The sequence below is a fragment of the Pectinophora gossypiella genome, chromosome 17, assembly GCF_024362695.1.
Source record: "Pectinophora gossypiella chromosome 17, ilPecGoss1.1, whole genome shotgun sequence".
Lineage (NCBI taxonomy): Eukaryota > Metazoa > Arthropoda > Insecta > Lepidoptera > Gelechiidae > Pectinophora > Pectinophora gossypiella.
In genome coordinates, this window is record NC_065420.1 from 6620861 (window position 1) to 6639128 (window position 18268).

Here is an 18268-nt window from a genome sequence, read left to right on the forward strand (position 1 = left end):
ATACATTTTCTGGTGGTCCGGTTTTTTTTTCTAATATTGTTTGGATGACACGAGATCTTCTGTTAAATTATGTGTATTGCAATGTATTATAACTATTTCTTTATATTCGCTTGCGAATGCTTGCTAACAAATTGGTGCTAATTCCTGTAAATACCATCTAATTTTATTTTAAGTTATATCTGTCATTTTCTTATCCGCCGAAAAGGAAAGGGACGGGTAATCGACAAGCATAAAATTTATGGAACACACGTCAATTTTAAGCACAAATCTAAACCAACTGCCTAAAAATTTTACATCAGTCAATAACCTGACACAGTTAAGTAGACAGCACGTCAAACGGATTGCATACCAGCGACATACCTTTTTGATTCGCCCGGGTTATTCATTTATTTACTCATTCTTCGTAAAATTAAGAGCTGTGAATCATCCGTCCCTTTAAACTTAAAATAAAATTAGGCGGTGTCTGCAGGAATCGGGGCCATTATCATACTAAAGATACATACACATGCATACGATCATGCCTATTTTCCGTTGAAGTAGGCAACGACCATAAAATTAAAAAAAAGGGTTGGAAAATAAGGTTGATCCTTTAGATAAAGGCTAGTAAGGGGCTGATTAATAAAATTGTCTGGAAAGTTAATAAGTGACGATAATTATGAATCACAAAGTAATTGCTGGAAAGTATTCCTCTGAAATAAAGTCAATTTTCAAGGCTCCTTAACTTCTAAAGTGGAAAATCTTTAGGAATATTTCGTGAAACCTCCATTGAATTATTTATCTTGATACTAAAACAACTTAAGACTTTATGGAAATATTCGCAGGTATTTCATAATTTAGTAGTTAAAGTTTTTTTAAGAGTTTTGTGACCCTTGCTCGGCGACAATAGATGGCGTAAGTGTAGCCATGCCATTCGGTGACCGAAATTATTATTTTTGTCATATCGAAACTTAGCTAAATAAGCTCTATACCTTTTTGCCACTACTTGAAAGTCTAGAGAACCTACAAACAATAAAAAATATTATAAATCCTTTCTATTTTCTTCAGGTTTACTCTGGGTCTAATTGTATTGTCAACTTCCTACTTAAATGTTATTTTTATTACTTATTATTAGAAACTACATATAAAAAAGTTTTGTAAAGGTTTTTTTATTTGTCACAAGAAGAGGACGCAACTTCAGACCCAGAGTAAACCTGAAGAAAATAGAAAGGATTTATAATATTTTTTATTGTTTGTAGGTTCTCTAGACCTTCAAGTAGTGGCAAAAAGGTGTAGAGGCCAGGCAGTCGCTTCTGTAAAATCCAGACTTACCAAATCTTCAAGTTTGATAAGCGGACTCCTTGTAAAACGGGATATCGTTAAGGAGAATATCGTGCATTTATTTATTTAATAATTTATTGTACACAGGATAACACAGAAACACAATAATTATGACAACATGAAGAGAGACAAAAGGCACAACATATTTCAAGTAGAAATTTCTTCCAGAAGGCCTGTGAGCGCCATCCCACTCGCATCAGAGTACTGCGGGGCGGAAGGAAACCACTGCACTATTTTTCCCTAATAATCTAGTATGGAGAATGCTACACCGACCAGAGAGTGGTTCTTAAAGTAAAGATGATGACAGGGTCGTTATGTATATTGAACACCAGGCGCACATTTTTTCCTTCTTCTTCAATACAGTTTCATACTAACTGCTGCTGACTCCAGAATGCTTCCGGTACCGCCTGTGTATGTCTCCCTTTACTGATACTTAAGACCAGAATGGTAAGGGCCGTAAAACTCGTGCTATCATTGACGAATAAGGTGATGAAAGTATCATAAATGCAACATACTACACATTAGCCACACCTACAGCATATCATTGACACCATGCGTTTTATTAGGGCATACCTAGTTTAACACCGATCCTGATCCGTCTAGAACTTTCTCATTGATTCATTAATGTTATCCATATATGGTCACATTGGACATATGGACGGTCAGAGACATAAAGAAAAACTTAATGAATTATTTATCCTTTTTATCACTCCGGTTATTTCGTGAAATCTCATCTAAAGTGATTTTAACACTTTAATGACGGCCTCCGTGGTCCAGTGGCTGAACGTGGGGCTCACGATCCAGAGGCCCCGGGTTCGAATCCCGGTGGGGACATATCACAAAAATCACTTTGTGATCCCTATTTTGGTTAGGACATTACAGGCTGATCACCTGATTGTCCGAAAGCAAGATACTACCTACTGATGTATGTAGTCGTTACATGAGTCATGTCAGGGGCCTTTAGCGGCTCAGTAACAACCCTAACACCAGGGTTGATGAGGTTGGTATTCCACCTCACAACCCACACGATAAGAAGAAGAAGAAGAAGACTCTAATGGATAAAATGATCATGATTCCGTGCTGCAGATTGCATGTTAAGCCGTTGGAACAAAACAACACCACCGACCCGCAGTGAGGCAGGATGGTGGAGTATGCACCATACTGCCTCCGGTGGATTGATGGACATCCTGTAATCAGCAGTGGGACCACGACCAGATACAGGGTGTTAGTGACGTCGTAAGGAAAACTTTGAAGAATGATTTAGACTATGATTCAGAGTTGATATCAAGTAGAAATTACCGTCGCAAAAGTATAAAACTAAAAATAATTTAAAAAAACACTTAAATTTTTATGAATTTTCCGACAGGAATTTCCACTTGATATCAACTCAGAATCATGGTCTGAATCATCCCCCTCAGTATTCGTGACGGTGTCACTAACACTCAAACGTATGTACTTGTATGGCTACCTGTACGTACTTGTACGTGGTGTAAGTGACATCGTGACGAATACTGAGGGTGATTATTCAGCTCATTATTCTGAGATAATATCACGTGGAATTGTCCATCGTAAAAGCATAGACATGAAAATAATGAAAAAAAAAAACCCAAAAAACAACATGAATTTTGCGACAGACCAGTCCCTCGGTATTCGTTACGGTGTCTCTAACACCCAGTATACGCTGTATATGTTTAAAAATCTGTTGTAATGTGCAACATCATCAGCCGTACGACGCCCACTGCTGGGCATAGGCCTCCCCCAAGGATCTCCACAACGAAAATAAAAAATATTATAAAAATAATATAAGCATGCCACAGCTTACAGACAAGCATGATGGAAGTAACATAACACCGTACGCCGTGCACATAGCACTCCATTTTACTTCGGACACTCAATACTTTAAGAGCCATTCGGTAACCCTACCCTTTACGATACACCCGTGTGGTTAGCCTCGGCGCAACACCAAGTGTCCTCTTCATTTTGCCGTGTTATTTCCAGATCGTAAGCCGTTCTAGAAATTCAAGTGTGACTGTAAACTTGCGGTTAAGTAAATTGATACCAGAAATTGCGTTTTAAACGAATATAGGTAATGTTGGGAAGGCTTGTGAGATGGGTGACCGGCTTCTGGTCATACTAATAAGATGTGGCTAAAGAGTTTTGAAATCGACGATTTGTCCTATCTGATATTACACAGATAGAGTTGTGTACAGTCACTTTAGAACCCTGTCGCACTATCATATTTGACATTCAATGAGACTTACGGTTTAGATTGTCACAACAGTTAATGGGATATGGTTTCAAAGTGTATATATATTAGTACTCGTGACCGTACATAACAAGCAGTCTGTAGGTATAATTTGGATTACTTATTTGACATGAATTGGACCAGTGAGTTATTTATTTATCTGCGTGTGATTTTCACTAACACAGTTAGCTCGACCATTATAGACGGCGTCACGGCTCACCACCTAAGCCACCTATCATCTCGTTCGTCTAACAGAAAGCTCGGCGAGGCATGGGTGCTTAGTTCATCATGCGATAAATATACCTCAGACTACCCCAATTACAAATATAATCACGTGTTTGTGCGTCTACTGCGGTTAAAAAGGGATTAAATCTCATCTTGATATCAGGTAGAATTTTTCGTCGCAAAAGTATGGAACTGAAAATTATTTTAAAAAACACTAACATTGTTAGGGAGGAGTGGAAGAATACCCTTTGCCCTGCAGTAGAACATTAAGGGCTATGAATAATAATAATAAATCTCATCATATCCATCTTAAGTTTTCGTATCAAAAGTGGCTGTTAATTATCCTCTGGCCTGAGTTTGCAAGAGAAGAGTAGGATGGTCCATGTTGCGCTTCAAGGACTGCTCAAAGGGCGACATACTTGCATATTTATCATCAGCCCCGATAAATGGTAAGACCCGGCTAGTGACCGTAACCAGTGGAGGAAGTCTTTGGTCGATGGTTGCAAGGCACATTACGAGGCCTGGTTCCAAACTGACGCCTATTTCCCACCGGGGAAAGCAGAGACTATGGAATTCCATTTGCTTCGATCCTGACACACTTCTCTTGCTTCCTCCACATTCATCAATCGTTTCTTACACGCACGCCGGTTCAGAGTAGATCGTAATAAACCTTTTCTTACTAGGTCTTTCACTGGCAGCCCATATGCATATGCATATGCTGCATATATATAAAACTAAACCTTAGCATTATTACGACTAGCCTATGACTACATCAGATGAGTCATAATACTTTATCATGACACATTCTATGAATACTAATTCACTGGAGTATTTATTTATACGCACATGTTTCCTTAATACTATTTGACATCGTATTGAAAAGAAAATACACGTAGCTACAGAATTGTATTCCCAAGTGGAAGATTCCTACTTAATTTAGTTTATGTTCGCGTAACAAGATTACTCGAAATGAAGAAGAAAGATTTTCAGATAAGTATAATAACAATTGCTTGAATATTTGCGGCAAGAATTTTATATAACAACGATTCTTTTTTGTTTTAAGTCTACCAAACTTTCGTCGAATAGGCTGGATTATTCTACATAAGGTGCAGATACAATGATAAATTGTTGTCCAATGCAGTACCCTTGATACATTGTTCGATTTTCAATAAAATAAATCAATATCTAATGTCAAAAGCCCAACTTGCACTAGTGCGACTTTTTTAAACGGTATAAACAGAATTTCGAACGTGTAACGATAGGGGAACTGCAGTGAACTGTCAAAACACACACGAGATGAATGTCTGCCGAGTGTCGATAACATGGCGTCTGCCTCAAATGATTTGTGGTATCGCCAAATACGAGCGAAAACACGTAAATTGTGAATGATTTATCGATCCCCCATTAAAATTTATTTTAAAGTTACGCATAAAATCTGACCCGACGTAAATTTACGATGTTTATATTGTGATTTTTCAACAAAAACTGTGCTTTACAGACACCATTTCGCAACTATAAAATGTCGTTGTTCCTATTTCCTTGCGAAGCAGTAAGAAACAAAAATAAGGTTTGCAACTTCTGACTGCAAAACACTCGTTTACTTCACTTTATTTCGCTCCGTAAAATTGTTCCTTTCAGCCGTGGAAACAACATATGAGATTCAATAAAAACGCAGGAGCAAGCACAGGTGACGTCACATGAGTGACCTGTGAGGGATTACAGGATGTAAGCCGCTCTGGGGATTGCCGCTTCAAAGCGACTTACGGACCTCTTGCTGGGGGTTTTATGAGCTCTATATACTTGTAAATGTGCGGTATACTGTTTAATGTGATGAGGTGAGTGACTAATGGTGCGAGTTATTATTAAGTAAGGAGAACCTGTATTCGGAGATAAGCTGGGCCTTTCCTGAAATCTCTGGAGTCGCTAAGCAGATAATCTTTAAGTAGTGTGTTATGAAACTTCACCGGTACTTACATGCCTTTTCGTGGAAAGAATCTACGGTTAATTTACTCAACCAAAAAACCGATATAAAAGTTTCTTAGAAGGTTTATCTTTCTTCAATCACATCAGTTTCTTAGAATTTGTCACTTCCACCCATTGTAGTTACGCATGCCATACTACACTAAGATTTATAGAACTGAATGTGGTATAAAAAACTGGATTTACTTAAGATTTCTGTAAACAAACAGAGGACAATTCCAGAAACTGTTATTCCTTCAACAAATCTTGAAATAAAACTTGTCTATACACTCAAAATACTATAAAAGTAAAGCCGGTAGTAGTTCCCGATTGTGGAGGGGTGTAGCGTCAAGGGAAATACGGCTGATTGCGCTATTGCCCTCATTCGCTATTCCACTGCATCGTGCGGAGTGCATTTCTAAATTGTTCGCTTTACCTTTTTTACAACCGCTGGATTCACTTTGATGTGTTGGATATTGTATGCGAGAATGATAACTGGAAGCGGGTTTGTGTTGAATAGGACAATGCTACGTTTGTGGCGCCCAAACTGGGACCGGATTGTTTTAGTTTACCCAAAAAGAATAATCTAACCACAAAACGACAACGAAAAAATAACGCAGATAAGTACCTTTACGCCAACGGTCTATTCTTAAGGGCAGGTCCAATCGCAGATAAAATTTCAATTGAGAATATAGTCGTTCGCAGGTGAGAAGGTGCATTGTTGCGTGTTGATAAAGAAAACTAAATAATAAACAAAGGAACAAAAAATACAACAACCCACCATAAAATAAAAAAAGTCACACGGCGATGTAAACGAGACTGTATCTAAGAAGCAATACCTACGAATACATTACAAATAGTGTAATAAGTAATCTAATATCAACGTCGCGAAGGAAACAACCTAAAATCATATCTGATTTCATTATTTCATATACCGTCAAAGGAAAAATATTGCAGGTGTAGTGACACATGATACCCATAAGAACGACTCTGATTGACTGCAACTCGATACCAACAGATCGCAAATATAAATCACCATCTGCTCATTCAAATTTGCATCACGTTTGACCACATTTTCTTAAAGACATAGCTTCGTTTACCAATACGTAGGTGGGCTCACGCGTCTATCGCAAACGCTGTAATACTAGAGTGATATATTCCATCAGTTTGACAACTAAATAGAAACGTTCGAAACATAACATACATACATAAACTCACGCCTATTTCCCAGGGTAAGCAGAGACTACAGAACTCCATTTGCTTCGATCCTGGCACACTTCTCAATTCTCAACTCCTCCACATTCATCAATCGCTTCATACACGCACGCCGGTTCAGAGTAGATCGTATTAAACCTATTCTAAGGACATCTCTTGGTCAATGTAAGTCCTTCTAGGTCTAGGTTTGGTCTTTTAGGAAACATAACATAAACTCTACTATATGCCAATCGGGGTTGTCAGAGTTACGTCCACCAAAAGTACCCACACCTCATCAAGATTTCTGTTAGATCAACGTGATAGGTGGTGAGCCATATCGCCGTCTATAATGGTCGAGCTAGCTGTGTCAGTGAAAACTGCACTTAACTCATTGGTGCAATTCCAGTACCGATGTTCGAACCTAAAACAACGTAAACGTTCTAAACAACCTAAAATCATGCTCTTAAATAGGAACTGTTAGTGGAACGGAGTATGCTGACAATCTGCGCTTCTTCTTTCGTGTGAGTTATAAGTGCGATCTCCTTACCCTTACCTCAGAATTACTACTGAGCTACAAAAGACAAAAACTCAGATAGTAGGTAAATGTTGGACTTACCAAGTCATCATCATCAGCCCATTAACGTCCCCACTGCTGGGGCACGGGCCTTCCCTATGGATGGATAGGGAGATCCGGCCTTAAACCATCACGCGGGCCCAGTGCGGATTGATGGTTATTAACGACTGCTAATGCAGCCGGGACCAACGGCTTAACGTGCCTTCCGAAGCACGGAGGAGCTCGAGATGAAAATTTTTTTTTGTGGTCACCCATCCTATGACCGGCCTTTGCGAAAGTTGCTTAACTTCAACAATCGCAGACCGAGCGCGTTTACCGCTGCGCCACCGAGCTCCTCACCACGTACTTCTTTTTGTACCTTTATCTTCGTAGGTTTTTATTATTATAATCATCTTTGTAGGTTAATCGCTATAAACTTTCAGCTGTAGATTACAATGTAGTGTTTTACGATTGACGAGGATACTAAAATATGAATGTTAATATGTTTCACCAAACACTATTTAATAATATAATATAATTTCGTAGTTAGGCTTCGATGGTGAACTTTAACACTATTTATCCGTTACTGGTAGCTACATTACTGCACGAATTTATACGGTTGTAACAACACGCTCCACATAGAATTTTTTGCACTGATTTTGTATGTACGAGATGTTCCGTGTCGGTTGCCATACAAACAAGGAAAAACGTGAAGTTTTTTACAAAAAGGTTCTTTTGTAATTATTAACACAGAAGCCCCATTTATTTAACGATAAAAATTCTAGGAATGGAGAGCAATTTTAGTATATTTTTATACCAACATTTTATTAACATCAAATCCGATATCATTTCAGCGTAATTTAATCACTAACAAGTTATGTTTGCAGGTGACATAATTTGCAAATAATAAATAATTTATTATGCCTTTTTACATGTCTTCTTGTCCGTTACGTGTCGTAATGCTTCTTTATGTAGTTTTTAATATGTAACAGTGCAATGTAGGTGAACCAGATGAGCTAATAATGTGTACCTATACCAGTCCCTAACATAGTCATGGATGGAAAAAACTTCGAATCAACGAGTTTACATGCACGACCGCGTCGAACTAAATATTGGATTTCATTTACATATGAAATAAAAAAGAACTGTTCGTGGTTTAAAACGAAGTTTGTTAGTTGGAAAATGGATTGGCGCCATGTTTTTCAATAATGTCAGCCTATTCAAACTAGACTTATTGTAAACTTCTTTTTATTACAACAACCATATTGGTCCTTAATATATTTTAAAATAATTACATAATGAATAATAATAATGAAAAACAAAATGTAAATCCACCACAGGCTTCGTCAGTACCAACATTTATATTCAAAAAAAAATAAAATATGGGAAAGCATATTCAAACCATACATAATAAAATCCGCACAAGCTTCGTCAAAAGACTTATTGTATTTTTTATCAAAATCTTGGAAGGAATACCAGGAATAACGCGCTGCTCACCCCAGTAGCATGGGCATGACTTTATCAAACAATTAATAATACTTTCATCATCATTAATTTAAGAACGACGCTCTTGTCGCTGTAGCATTTTCTATACTACTTTTTTAGAGAAAAATAGGGCAGTGGTTTCTCTCTTGCCTTCCGCCATGCAGTACTCTGACGCAAATAATTCTTTACACAATGAATATTAAATGTACTTTATTTACTGAATGGCTAAACCCGTATTACGATATAGATCCAGTTTTCATTGAGTTCTAGAAAGACTTTCTAGTGCGCTCTAACCAGTGACCATATTAAACAAACCAGTTCAAGTACTATACACCGATCTATCCACACTTTACCTTTATCGACTCTCGATACTTCATTGATACTCGCGTGTTTTCTAGTAGTTATTCACCTGTTATAGATACAAATGCAATCGGAACAAAATACTATGCACAATACTTACAAAGACAAATACGTACTTGCGAAGATAAATGAGCATAGATCACGAAGAAATTACATAAATAATAACTACTTTTATAATTGGCAAGTGGTTCAGTGGTTGAGCGTTGGTCTCACGATCCTTAGGCCCCGAATTCGAATCCCGGTGAGGACATGTCACAAAAATCACTTTGTGACCCCTAATTTGGTTAGGACATTACAGGCTCATCACCTGATTGTCCGACATTAAGATGATCCGTGCTTCGGAAGGTACGTTAAGCTATTGGTCCCGGTTACTACTAACTGATGTAAGTATGTAGTCGTTATATGAGCCATGTCAGGGGCCTTTGGCGGCTCAATAATATCCCTGACACCAGGGTTGGTGAGGTTGGTAATCCATCTCATAACCCACATTGCATTATCCCGTTTTTCACAGGGTCCGCTTACCTAACCTGAAGATTTGACAGGTCCGGTTTTTTACAGAAGCCACTGCCTGTCTGACCTTCCAACCCGCGAAGGGAAAACCAGCCCAATACAGGTTCAGTTCATACAGAGGCAAGCGTTCTACCAACTGGGCTACCACAGCTAAATACACTTGTAATATTTAATTTACATGTGCAGTTTTGATAAACACATTCTTGTATTAATGAAATTTTTTACAAGACAATTTCTTGTAATACACGGCTTGTATATTTTGATAAATCGGGTACATATCCCACAAATAACGACAAATCGATAAATCCTACAGCATTCGTAATCACGATGATATCCTTGCAGTCAATCAAAGGCAATTACCACATTCAAATGAAGGAACTTTCCAAGCAATTGAAGAATTATTACGATCCTTGACATCCTATGTGCAATGTTGCTAATAATACGTCCAGTATTAATAAGTACAGTCGTTCGAACAACTCTACCATGAAAATAATTGTGTGGAAAATGTAGTTAATTTTAGACCAAAAAGGGGTTGTCTATTTGATTTGTATGGGGACTTATGCTGGTAATATACGTAAAAGTAATGTCCCAAGTATTCAATGGAAAGAAATACTATATATAAAACATTCACCATTCATAAGATGTTGAATTCCGTTTTAATTTAAAAATCGCGTGACACAGGTATGTACCCACTAATGTGCCGTTCTACCTAGCAATACAAATCGCAACGTAATCCGAACTTCAATAAAATCTAATTAAATTAACATTCCGATTCTGATTCGGATTCCGATTGGAACTGCTCCATTGTAGCCACAATTTTTTACCTGGATTGAACCTAGCTCGTCCATTGCGTGGTTTTGTTAACAAAAATCTTATCGAAATTCGTAGATTTCGCTTGTACACTGGATCAGTTCCAACGCAAATAACCGCAAATAACCTCTAAGACTGTACATAATAAGCACTGTTTTACATTTACCCACTTAATATTTCCGGACGGCCGGCCGCAGTCGTCAATTATTAAGCTGACATCCATCTTGCGATATAGCTGAGGATATACGAGTATTCTGTTTACAAAACAACAACAAATAATTACCTACTCTATGGCTCATGGTTAGAAATTATGTCATACGTCATTGTAGAAATTACCAGAAAGTTCTGGATATAGACAGTAGACACAGCCGCAAATCACCGCAAGTTAGAAGGTAACTTCTGTTTACGAAACAGCATCAAGTAGTTTATCTACTCTGTAGCTCATGGTTAGAGATTATGTCAGATTTCATACGCCATCGTAGAAGTTACCAGAAGGCTCTAGAAATAAATGGCAATGCTGAAAATTAGCTCAAGTTAGCAGGTAACTTGCAATTATACTTAAACAGTAGGTTCAATGAAGTCGTAAGGTGGTTATGGTTTCTCTTCTCTCATTAAACTTTTTATGGTAAGTACACATTAATATAGTTATAATGACAAAAAATAAGTAGGTACAGAAGGAGGTCTCAAGTGGGTTGTGAGATCAATGACCGATATGATCCCATCACGGTTACTATTGAGCCGCCAAAGGCCCCTGAACATCAAAACCTGTTGTTAGTGTTTCGTAGAAAATTACAAATAAAATCTATAATTACATAATATTTTGTTATTTTATATTTAAATTACATATACTACCAAAACTTTTCATGCAATACATTTTTGCGTGTATGTCATGTGTTACATATTTTGCTCCTTCTATCTTCCATTCCATATCTTGTATGTTATTATTTGTTTGGTAATTACATATCTTAAAAATAACTATAATTAACATATTCATTATTTCTGCAACTGAAACTTACAGGTGATCGGTTTTCCCTGTCATTTTGGATGGCGCGTCCTCGTTGCGCCCGCGCCGGTCCGTGACGCGTGCGCACTTGCACAACCTGCGCAGATATTAACCCGCGCTGCGTCTCACACGCACAGTGCAACAACTATCCTACAACCGCCGACATGATCCACAAAATCGCTGTAAGTACACGTTTATTTGTTTTTCGAATAAATTGGCCAAATAAAATACAAACAACAAGTTTGTATTTCTACATCTGGACAAAACTAAAAAGAAAATGTACTTACTCACTAGAGAGGCAGACATTTAGAAATCTCATAGCTGGAAGTCTTGGGAGGGCAACCACAAGTGACACGCATACCACTTGCAGTCACACTTGGTTTGAAGTTATTAGATGAAAAAGGTTACCAAAGATGTGTTTTTGTTACCTCTCCTATACCTTTAGCTGGTTTTTCCTTCGGGTTGGAAAGTCTGTCGCGTGTGCAAAATCGGGCCCTGTCAAATCTTCAGATTAGGTAAACGGAAATATTGCAATATCTATATAGGTATACAAGATCAGTTTAGCCAGATAATCAATATCAAAGAATTTACAATTATTATATGATATCGATTCAGCTATTAGAACCGTGGTAGCCCAGTTGGCAGAACTCTTGCCTCTCACTTTGAGGTTCGAATCCAGCTCAGGCCTAAACCAATGATTGTCGAATTTGTTTTCGAATTCATGTTTGTATCATAAATGATTATCACGTGCTCAGCGGTGAAGGAAAACATCGTGAGGAAACCCGCATTCTCGAGAATGCATTTTCGGAGGTGTGTGACCTAACCTGTATTGGGCTGGTTTTCCCTTCGCGGGTTGGAAGATCAGATAGGCAGTCGTTTCTGTAAAAAACTCATCAGTCATCCCGTGATCATGGCACTTGCAACAGTGTCGAAATATCGGGAGTCTCATATCCCTATTTAAACGCAGTAAGAACCCGTTATGATGTGTTTTAATTATGATAATGGCCCCGATTCCTGCAAACACCGCCTAATTTTATTTTAAGTTATATCCGTCATTTTCATACCCGTCGAAAAGGAAAGGGACGGATGATTCACAGCTCTTAATTTTAGGAAGAATGAGTAAATGAATGTGTCGGGTTATTGACTGATGTAAAATTTTTAGACGGTTGGTTTAGATTTGTGCTTAAAATTGACGTGTGTTCCATAAATTTTATGCTTGTCAATTACCCGTCCCTTTCCTTTTCGGCGGATAAGAAAATGACAGATATAACTTAAAATAAAATTAGATGGTATTTACAGGAATTAGCACCATTAACCGCGTAAACTTAAAACAATTTATTACTGTGTATTCCTGTTGGTAATAGCGAAGAAAACAGTAAGTTTTCTTCGCTATTACTACTCATCCTACTCTCCTGCTACTACTCTGCCGGCACCTCGGGACTCCACCACCACCCATCGTGCCGCAATACTATTCATCTCTGCCTAGTCCTTCGAGGATACAGGCGTGATGTTATGCAAGCAAAAACCTACTTAGTTACAGACAGTAGAACCGGCTTAAAATTACATAACTAATAGAATTTCCCATCGAAGGGTCTGGAGGTCCATACTCGATATTTCAAAGCTTTTCTTTGCTTTAAACATAATTGACATATATGTATTATACATCCCTCCTTAACGTGCATTTTCCATACGAATAAAATTATATTTTATAACAGGATCTGGTTTATACTCCTCTTAGATACAAAATTATATCCTTCCAAAAATACTCGTTGTTACGGATACCCATTGTAAATGTTGTATGTCGTTTTCGGTTTATTTTCATCTGTTTTTCCTCCGATAAAGAACTGGCATGCAGGTCAAAAACAGGTCAATTTATTCAACCCACTTACTCTTATCAAACGTATAGAAATATTTAGGGAACATTGTGTTTTAGTTTACCTAAAAATCTATGTGAAATCACTAGTTTAAAGTAGCTCGTAATTTTCAAGTTAATCATAATCATTATAATCAGTTAAGCATTATCCCGTTTTTCACAGGGTACGCTTACCTAACCTGAAGATTGGATAGGTCCGGTTTTTTACAAGTGCAACTGCCTGTTTGACCTTCTAACCCGCGAAGGAAAAACCAGCCCAATACCTACAGGTTAGGTCAATACCTCCCGACGTTTTCCTTCAAAAAAACAAGTTAATAAAAAAAAGACTGTTATTAGATAAAGAAACACAAAAATAGATTTTCTAGCAACTTCTATTTGTATTGTAGGTACATCTAAGATACCACTTAGTAATGATAAAACATCAGAAAACAATAAATGGTTAAAGACATGTCTTTCTTTACTTCCAGTTGAGTTTGGCCGTCGTGGTCGCCAGCCATCTGGTATTGGCAAACCCAGTGCCTGAACCAGATCCCTACCACAAGACACAGTAAGTAACTACTACTATCTGTCTAATAGTTTTAAGCACACATCAAGATGAGAAGACGAAAGCCGAGTCTAATAATACACATACATTGTACTGTATTCATGTGTTATGTCTCATTGTTGAAATTTTAGTTCTGTGCAATAAAGTATATTTGATTTGATTTGATTGATTTGATACATTGTCATACATACATAAGATTACGTCTATTTGCGATCGGGGTAGGCAGAGATCACGGGATTCCGCTTTACACGATCCTGACACACCAATTTCGCTTTTTCCACTCTTATCAAAGTCTGATAACCTAGGAAACAAATCAATTCAATATTCACGATTTTAGTCAATAAGATACCTAGGTATTAACCTACATCTTATTGAAATGAGACTTGTGCTATGTAACAGATGTATGAAAAGCTTTCATTATTAATAATATTCCTGTATTACATTTAAAGTCATACTTTCATCCTTAGCATTATCCCGTTTTTAACAGGGTCCGCTTACCTAACCTGAAGATTTGACAGGTCCGGTTTTTTTACAGGAGCGACTGCCTGTCAACTCATACAATAGTATAGTTAAACTCATACCTTATATCCCAAAAATTATAAAAATTCAACTTTTTTGACCGGTAATTTACGGTAAGAGACATTTACAACTTACTGGTCAAAAAAAGTTGACATTACTTTTGTAATTTTGACGGTTACGACTTGAAACTTAATTACCCTTCAATGACTAACAAACAAAGGTAGTTTGCACTATAATTCTATTTTTAAACTACCTTGCCCCCGCCACAGGCACAGAAAAAAAACGCTAGCTATGTCAATTTGTAATACTAATACCTACTTTGTATTCTACGTTAATCTACACCGTTTACGAATGACTTCACATACAGTGCTCTTTTGAAACGATTGCTAATATCAAACGCGTGGTTCACTAGGTTTGAGAAATTGTGAAACAATTGTAATTACTTGTTAAATTAAATAGGTATATACGCGAACGTGGGCATGTAATCACTACAAACATAATAAGTTTTCGTTTAAAATCTAAAACCCGACTACGGAAAAATCACGCTTTAAAAAGTGTGAAGCAAGAGAATATTTCTGTATTTTTTTCCGAATAGTGATATTTAGGAGATAGCCGTGGTCGTATGACGTGATAAGCAGTCTTAGGACAGTTTGGTATTCAACCACGGACGGCTATCTCATAAACATTCATACATACATAACGGTCAAACATAACCCTTCTTTTTACTTCGCCGCGGTCGGGTAAGAATGGTCAAAAGATAACATATTCGCTATTGTTAATTCACTGGCGACTAAGCACAAATATTTTAAGTTACTCTTCTCGATTCGGAACTTGCACATTGAGTATTAAACTTATAAATATTATCGTAATAAGCCAATAAAAAATAGAATAGAAATAGTTTATTAAAGGCGCCACACACAAAAAAAAGACAATAACATTATCAAATTTCCACGAAACAATTACAAAAAAAAGCAAGACGGATGTTTGTCGAAATGATCATAATACACACTTAAATATCATGTAATTAATAAAATAACTCAGTCAACTGCGTCAGTTTGCGATGACAAAATTGTAACGAAACAGATTATGAATGTAACAAAATTACAGTGAAACATTTCAATTTATTCAAATTTAGCTTGAATTTAGCTGACAAATTATTATTCAACCTGAGTCTTCCATTATGCTTTCAAACATTTTGTCTATATTGAAAGTTGGCTTTTACCGAAGGAAGACTATTTAGAATAATATTTTTTTTCTTTTTCGTCTTCTTTTAATTTACATGATCATTTTATTATCTATCATAACGATCTTTTGGGCTTCTGTCTTTAGCCACTTCTTCTTCTTATCGTGTGGGTTGTGAGGTGGAATACGAACCTCATCAACCCTGGTGTCAGGGTTATTATTGAGCCGCCAACGGCCCCTGACATGGCTCATGTAACGATTACTCACTTACATCAGTAAATAGTAACCGGGACCAACGGCTTAACGTGCCTTCCGAAGCACGGATCGTCTTACTTTCAGACAATCAGGTGATCAGCCTGTAATGTCCTAACCAAACTAGGGATCACAAAATGATTTTTTGTGATATGTCCCCACCGGGATTCGAACCCGGGGCCTCCGGATCGTGAGTCAAACGCTCAACCACTGGACCACGGAGACCGTTATACACCTAGCCACTTATACAGGGAATACCCACACGAGAAGGGCGTTAGAACAATTTGTGCAATGTGTCAGTTCATTGATTTACACATACATAGATACATAATCTCACGCCATAACCCACCGGGGTAAGCAGAGACTATGGAATTCCATTTGCTGCGATCCTGACACACTTCTTCTTGCTTCCTCCACTCGTCAATCGTTCCATACACGCACGCCGGTTCAGAGTAGATGGTATTAAACCTTTTCTAAGGCAATCTCCAATTTGGTCAATGTACGTCTTTTTAGGTATTGTTTTACATAAAAACATTTTTTAATTACAGCATCAGAATCCACGTGCCCCACGAGGTCCACACAGTGCACCACCACCACGTGGAGAAAATCCCGGTGATAAAAGAGATCCCGGTCCTGCACGAAGTACCAGTCGTGAAGCACGTGCCCATAATCAAACACGTACCCATAGTCAAACACATCCCCGTGCCCATAGAGAAACACGTCATCGTTGAAAAACCACTCGTCGTCCCCGTACATACGGAGCATTGGGGCTGGCATTAGAACTAGTAGGAACTAAGAACACTTCCATAATGTTTTATATAAACTTGACTGGAGGCCGAAAATAGGCCAACGCTGTATATACTTAAGACTGAAGCCGAGTGAAGACTACCTTCAAAGAAGGTTATAAGAACCATATAAAGATTTTAGCTACTTGATAACAAATGACGGTCTGGAAGACAAAAGACAATCGTCCGTTTTGTCCTTGAAAATACAGGAATATGAAAAAAGAAATGTATAGTCAATTTCGATAAATAATCGTTTCTTATTTATATTTCTCAATTCTGTTTTCAATATGGCCGATCGTCTGCGTTAGTCGTGAATAATAGTTTTAGGTTCTGTATATAACTTTATGTACTCCAATATACTCGTAAGGCAGAGGAAATTTGTAAATCTTCGTACTTCTGTGATACAAAACGTTGTTAAAATGAAAGACAATATAAGTACACAACAACTTTAGTTTTGTGTTTTATTTTATTTTGTTATTTTACCTATTTCTTCACATTTTTTTTTAAATATGTAATATGAAAAATATAATATTTATTCTTCATTTAAAATTACTAACTTTACATAAAACCAATACTTACACTACTATTTTACGTGTTATAAATCCTTAACACAGAAGTTCAACTTTCGTAGACATTTTTTCTCATGAAAATATCCAAATTTTCAAAGAGTTAATTTAGATTTAACCACGACAAGTGTTAAGTTACTACTTACTTTTCACTTATTGTCCGCTTTTTAAAGTTAATACTAGTAGAATTTCATATTTCCCAACATTTCACTGAAACTGCGACGGTCGATCGATTTCCTCATATAACGAAATGTCTAACCAGGAAAATGCAGAATATTTTCGGGAATAAGCCTTGAGAAATATCCCTCCGAGTGAGACGCCATAATTTATTCAATAACTAGCAATACTTGACACATATCACGCCTCTATCTATAATGTATGCCTCGAAGAACATACGTGGCGGTATGCCTACGAGCCCGAGGGGATCGAGCGATGGCGATATGCTTAATTGCTAATGTATTTATTGCGGCGTTGCTCCATCTGTTCTTGTGTATGTAGGTAAATGATACAGTAACTAAGCCGTCGATTTTAGTTTTAGAGTCGTTATAAAGTAATTTTTAGTTTTAGAGTTGAGGAGCTCGGTGGCGCAGCGGTAAATGCGCTCGGTCTGCGATTGTTGAAGTTAAGCGACTTTCGCAAAGGCCGGTCTTAGGATGGGTGACCACAAAAAAAAAGTTTTCATCTCGAGCTCCTCCGTGCTTCGGAAGGCACGTTAAGCCGTTGATCCCGGCTGCATTAGCAGTCGTTAATATCCACCAATCTGCACTGGGCCTGCGAGGTGGTTTAAGGCCCGATCTCCCTATCCATAGGGAAGACCCGTGCCCCAGCAGTGGGGACGTTAATGGGCTGGTGATGATATAAAGTAAAGCCGTGGTGGCCCAGTTAG

General features: G+C 37.6%; 2 protein-coding genes across 4 annotated transcripts in view; one reads left to right on the forward strand and one right to left on the reverse strand.

The window, feature by feature from the left end:
* Positions 1–18268, reverse strand: part of LOC126374315 (semaphorin-1A) — a 449388-nt gene that overhangs the window by 385755 nt on the left and 45365 nt on the right. The window lies entirely within an intron of this gene.
* LOC126374503 (uncharacterized) lies at positions 4742–17201 on the forward strand. Its single transcript, XM_050021179.1, has 4 exons — positions 4742–5622; positions 11677–11843; positions 14002–14081; positions 16580–17201. The coding sequence occupies exons 2-4, from the start codon at positions 11826–11828 to the stop codon at positions 16809–16811; spliced, it is 330 nt and encodes a 109-aa protein (XP_049877136.1). The 5' UTR covers positions 4742–5622; positions 11677–11825; the 3' UTR covers positions 16812–17201.